The sequence below is a fragment of the Salarias fasciatus genome, chromosome 13, assembly GCF_902148845.1.
Source record: "Salarias fasciatus chromosome 13, fSalaFa1.1, whole genome shotgun sequence".
Lineage (NCBI taxonomy): Eukaryota > Metazoa > Chordata > Actinopteri > Blenniiformes > Blenniidae > Salarias > Salarias fasciatus.
This window is the reverse complement of record NC_043757.1, coordinates 20,643,191-20,649,190: the sequence shown is the minus strand read 5'-3', so window position 1 is coordinate 20,649,190 and position 6,000 is coordinate 20,643,191. Positions and strand designations below refer to the sequence as shown.

The 6,000-nt window shown below is 44.5% G+C and overlaps 1 protein-coding gene across 1 annotated transcript; it reads left to right on the top strand.

The window, feature by feature from the left end:
• Positions 1–329: 329 nt before the first annotated feature.
• LOC115399456 (indoleamine 2,3-dioxygenase 2-like) lies at positions 330–4,731 on the top strand. The gene is made up of 10 exons (XM_030106843.1): positions 330–483; positions 1,179–1,274; positions 1,383–1,502; positions 2,462–2,580; positions 2,664–2,678; positions 2,761–2,860; positions 3,057–3,174; positions 3,289–3,340; positions 3,583–3,731; positions 3,915–4,731. The coding sequence occupies exons 1-10, from the start codon at positions 394–396 to the stop codon at positions 4,283–4,285; spliced, it is 1,230 nt and encodes a 409-aa protein (XP_029962703.1). The 5' UTR covers positions 330–393; the 3' UTR covers positions 4,286–4,731.
• The last annotated feature ends 1,269 nt before the right edge of the window (positions 4,732–6,000 follow it).

Here is a 6,000-nt window from a genome sequence, read left to right as displayed (position 1 = left end):
GCTCCAGCTCACGTATAATCATCAGTGTCGCTCAGGTTGAGTCATATTATTATAAAGCTGATTTCTTCTGAAAAACATGTGCTGGTGCAATCCTAATGGTTTGTATTTGCGAGCTGGTGTTTTCAGTTCTGTTTCAGACATTCCTCACTGACGCAAGACGGTACAGTGCAAGAAATGTGCAGCTTCTCTTTGTTGACTTCTGATATGACAGCGTGAGTGATCTGATTGGCCCTTTTGCCGTCACAGGAGTGAGCAACAAAAAGGGATGTGACAAAGTTAGTGAAAGCAGGCTTTACAGCAAGTTCACCAATTGATTTCTGTGTGTCAGACAGACAAGGCGATCTTCCTCCTCTCGAAGCCGAACCGCTGCAGCGGCGTTCCAGGGCAGAGCACATGGAGACAAACAGCAGAGAAGCACTGCAGGCAGACTTTGATGCATTTGATATTTCGGAAGAGCTGGGATTTCTCCTTGAAGTGCCACTGGTAAGTTTTAGTCATATTTTCTTTCTTCTTTTCTTGGGCTGGAGATGCTCCTCATCTGTATGTGCCGTGATTGCCACACTCTGTATCAGTGTGAGCGAATCGAAAACGATGTTGCAGCAGCGTAGACTGGACACGCTGAGATATTCCTCCGAGGACTGTGTTCTCCTTATGTACTGCCTTCATTCAGGAGTTTGGTCGGCGGCGGCAGCACATACCGTCCCTGTGGGCTGACACAGATAATTAAGCTTGTTTTGGAGTAAGGTTATAGAGGGTTATTGATTTCGGTTAAAGCCTGTCTCTTAAAGTTTCTATTGAGCCGTGCACATGAACGGGCCTGCCTGCAGCCAGAGTTCATTTGCTGTTTGTTTCTAATACATCCTGAGGTCATGTGGTGGAAGCTATTTATTTCATTCTGTCAAAATTCTATCCATCTATCTATCTATATCTATCTATCTATCGTTTTTAAGGTAAGCTATAAGCAAGGCCTACACTATGTTTCCATTTTTTTCATCTGCCTCTTTTAAATTGCTTTCTTCTCTGATTGATAGCAGCAGTCGTTGCCTGACATGCAGGTCGGGAACCATGGCGAACACGAGCTGATGATGTTACTGATTACAGTCTACATGAAAATCCCCCCCACGCCATAGACAATCAGGAATCAATGAGCGAGTCATTTTATTGTTATTATCTCCCAGACTCACCTTCCAGATTATTACCGGGTATGGCTGGACCTGGCGAGCAACCTCACTCAGCTGATCGAGTCACGCAAACTCCGCGATCTGGTTCATAAGGTAAGAACGAGAAAAGGCGTTCTGAACGAATCCTTGCAGCTCTTGGTGTTGTCGATGCTTCTCCTAAAAACTGTAAATAATAAAAGGGAAAACCTGCTCAATATTTAGATGCCTGTGTTGAGCCCCCATCTCTTGAGTAACCACCGCGAGCTGAGGCTGGCCCACCTCGCGCTGGGATTCATCAGCATGGGATACGTCTGGCAGGAAGGCCAGCACGCCCCGGCGCAGGTAAAACGCTGCGGCGGTGAAATGAGATATACTGAATGAATGATATATTCAGTCAATACTGAGGCGGCAGCGTGGTGTATTTCTAATAACCATATATGTACAGCTGTCCCTGCAGCTCGGTGGGGATATGATTTGAAGGTGACTGCTGAAGTCAAGAGATTAAAATGCAATATTGGTTTTTAATTTCATGTCTTACCATTAAATAAAAAAAAAAGACTGATTTTATGTTATCAATATATTTTAATGCTGATGTTGTTCAATAAAAACTAACAGAACTGAACACAACTTTCCTAAAGGAGACACATTTGAATCCATTTACTGTCTTATGTATTGAAATGAGTATTTTCACATATGTGGAAAAGACTTCACCAACTTTCATGACATCTTGAGTGTATTCTATTCATGTCAGACATTTTCTTCGATATACTATCTGATACCTATTGGAGAAACTCTGCTTGGCTCTTTTTCAATGAGACATTCTCAGAGAACACTTGCTAAATGAGCTTTAATGTTGATTTTTTTCTTTTTCTTTTAAAGTGGCATCACATTGGAACAATCCACCCATTAATATTATCTTTAATCATTTGGTCCATTTAAGCATGCCCTCTCCTCTCTCTGGGATGCTCTGCAGCTGATATCAATAAAGCTGGGAGTGTTTTTCCGTGCTATTTATTATTGATGCTGCTTTATTGTAGTTGATGATGCGCTCTGTTTTGTCTGCAGGCTTTTTTTTTTTTTTTTTTTGAATCTTAAACTGTTGCCATATTCGTAATAGCATTTCCAGTAAAGTTTATTTTCACCGTAGTTCCCTTGCTGTTGCAGACATTGGGATTTCCCTGAAGAGGTTTGGAGTCATTTGTAACGAAAACTGAACACACATAACCAAAAGTGAAAATTTTGGAGACTGATTGAGGAATTGAGGTAATTCCCCACCCAATTAAATGTTTAATGTTTGACAGATTCTTCCCAAAGCCCTGGCCTGGCCCTTCTGGATGGTGTCTCGCAGGCTTGGACTTCCTCCCATTCTGACCTATGCAGATTCGGTTTTAGCAAACTGGAAGTTGCGCGACCCCACAGGGTAATGAAACTCCAGAACAGATATCTGATCACATATCTGGGCGATTTCGCCAACGTCTCATTGTGCTTTCATTTTCATTTCAGAGATATGGAAGTGCAGTGAGTAACACTCACATGATTTGAACAACCTGATGCTCATATGATGCTCATGTTTTCAACACATTCCTGCTTTTAAAAATAGAAACTTGGACTTGATATTTTCCTTTCCTGGCGGTGAGAGTTGCCGGGGATTTTTTATTGTGTCATTGCTGGTTGAGATGGCTGCCAGTTCAGGCATAACGGTCAGTATTGGCTGCCGCTGCTGCATCTTCCTCTTTTTCCATGTTAACTCTTTCTGAACCTCAGCCTGGCGGTGTGTGTCCATCTGTCTACTTCTTTCTTTCTTTTGTTTTTTCTGTGTTCCATCCACATACTGTGTGTGCCATTGCCCCCCCGTATCGTAAAGTGACAGGTTTTAAACCCTCCTCCTTCGACCAGGGGGCCCTGGAGGTGATGCGCGCCATGAAAATGCCTGACCTCGTCGGCATACAGAGAGGTCTCATCAAAGTGACTCAGTCTTTGAAGAAGATGAAGGAAACTTTCAAACTCATGCACAGTAAGTTTAAATTAAACCGAGCTCAACGTGAATTTAATCAATTTACACGCTGCGCTCATAATGAAGGAAGGGAAATTCAAGGTAATTAGAGTACCTAAATTTGTCTGTTTCCAGATCATGTGGAGCCGGCTGCGTTTCATGGAACATTGAGAATCTTTGTCTCGGGGTGAGTTTTCGGGCTGTTGCTTTGTCCTTCAGACTGGATTTGTTCTTTTTATACTTCTCTCATCTGGCAAAGATTTATCTCATTACAAGGCGTCCGCATTACCGTCTGCTTCTGTTCTTTAATACCATCTATCTCCTTCGCTGCGCCGCATATTTCATCAAATAGCGTGGTGCCATGTGGCGCCCAGAGCATTTGCATGTGCAGAAACTGGTGGCTTAAAGCTGTTGTTTGGTATGCTTTAGGTGGCGAGATAACCCAATGCTCCCGAGAGGGCTGTTGTATGAGGGTGTGAGCAATGAGCCCGTTTTGTTGTCAGGTGGAAGTGCGGCCCAGAGTTCAGCCATTCAATGCTTTGACGCTTTGCTGTGCGTCCAGCACGAGTACGAGACTGGTAAGGATGCATTCCCTTCCACATCTGACCTCCTCAGATGTTTCCCTTGCGAATGACTCACGCTGTTTGTGCAGTCACTTGATTGCTCTGACAGAGAATGCTTCCAGAAAAGAGCTGTTATTTTCATTCTTTCAAAGTCTCCTTTTTTTTTTCTTGCTCCCTTCATTGATTTATCCCATCCAGGAGCTTTCCTGACACGCATGAGAGATTACATGCCTCCTGCCCACCGCCAGCTGACAGAAGCGCTCTCCCTCTGCCCACCTCTCCGAGATTTCATCTTGTCTCGCCCCGGCGGCGACCTCTGCCAGGCCTACAACTCCTGCGTCGCCGCGCTGGTGGATTTACGTAACTACCATCTCAACGCCGTGGCCAAGTACGTGGTGGTGCCCGGCAGCCGCTCCGTGGGCTGCCCGCTCCGCGGCGTGGGCACCGCGCTCAACGCCACCGGCACGGGCGGATCGAACGTCATGGGGTTTCTCAAGAGCGCCCGCAACGCCGCACAGAAAGCCATGATTTTAGAGAGGCCGTCGGTATCAAGGGAAGCTGAAACGTAGATTTTTGGGGGGTTTTTTAGCGTTGATTATGAAGTCGCTATGCCTGTGATTGCATTCGGAAAGATTCAAAGAAGAATAAATAGAGATAAATATCTCCAAAGTGAGTCAAACATGTTGGACAGTTGCACTTGTGAAGTTTTAAGCCTGAGTGGAAATAAGCAATAAGTCATGCATGATTAAAATGCCGGCGTAATGATGAGACGCTAAATTCAAAATATGCTAATTCAGATGTTTAACCTTTAATATTGAGTCAAAATGCCAACTCTTGCCGAAGCCTCATAATTAAAACAGTTCATTTGGAAAAACGCTTGGAACGATCGAGGGATGTGACTGTAAGTGGACGATTAAGCTGTAGAGGTTAGCACGGCCGTCTCACAGCTAAAATGAAAAAAAAGAAAAAAACTGAGATGGTCAAGCTGAAGAGTCTTTGTATGTTTTTTTTTTAATTATTTGGCTTCTTTGTACAAGGTAGTTGGTGAATCTTGATTTGAGTTTATTGTTTGCAATAAATATTTCTGTTCACCTGTGAATCTTAATCATTTCCAAATGAGTGATTTCTTGGAAAGAACAACAGTCGCTGCAGAGGTCTTCTTTTTTATTAAAATAGGCTTGACAGGTGGAAAAAGATGTTTGCGTGAAACCCCATTCAAATGGTTGAAACAGAAGCCAACGGCTGAGGAGAATGAAAGAGACAGGCAGAGTGGGGATGTTCGGGGAGAGGGATGGACGTGGGATCAGGTCGCTCAGCTTGATGGACCGGAACTCCGACTCCCCTGCAGGAACTCGACTTGAAGGTTGCGTCTCTTCTCGCAATAGAGCACTAATCACATTAGAGGAGCGGAGAAGGGGCTCAACGGCTCGGCGTCTGAGCCCTCGTCACGGTCCAGCTCTGCTTCACTAAAGCACAAAAGACTTAAAATGTAGACAGTTTGACACCGGTAAATGCAGCCCTGGCTGGAACGGCGACGCCGGGCCAAAGCGTTCGCCGTTTACGAAGATGAAGAGGCCCGCCGTCTTCAGAGGTATTCTTCCCTGCACCAGCCTGCATTCCTTTCTTCGGTTTCTCTTAATATAGACACAAAGGATTTGGACTGGTCCTACAGGTTCATTTTTTTCAGTTATTTACTGCTCTATGTCCTATGGGCAGAGAGGAGATGTTCAAAGTTTTTGTTTTTGTTTTGTTTTTATTTTATCTCAGCGCAACGTAGAAAATGACTGTGGGAATAGACTGCGATCCACCTCTGCAATCGTGAAGTGATTATGCACCGACCTCGGGCAGGCCAGGGCTTATGGGTCGTATGATCACTGCAAGCTATCGCTCCTTCTACACCCACTAAAACTCTCTAAATCTTCATTCCATAAACAGATCTTTAATGAACGTCAGGTTCTGCAGAACAGCCCCGTCTCCTCGTTCTAATCTCCTCCTCATTTCCTCAAATAGATGACTTGGATACATTTCGTGGATATTATTAAACCTCCTTCAGCAGAAATCTCTTTACATCAGACAGTTTTGCAAACAGTCTTCAGGGACGCCTGGTGAACCGGTTGATGAACTGATTGCTGTTGTGGTCAGAGTGGCCTGAACCCACAGCGGTGTGCATGTGAGCAGAGCGTGGACAGCAAGCAGAGGTTCATGTTCACAATCGATTGCAGGTTTTGTGTTGATAACATGCAGAATTTTGACCTCTCTAGGCTAGAAACTTGCGCACTAAAGC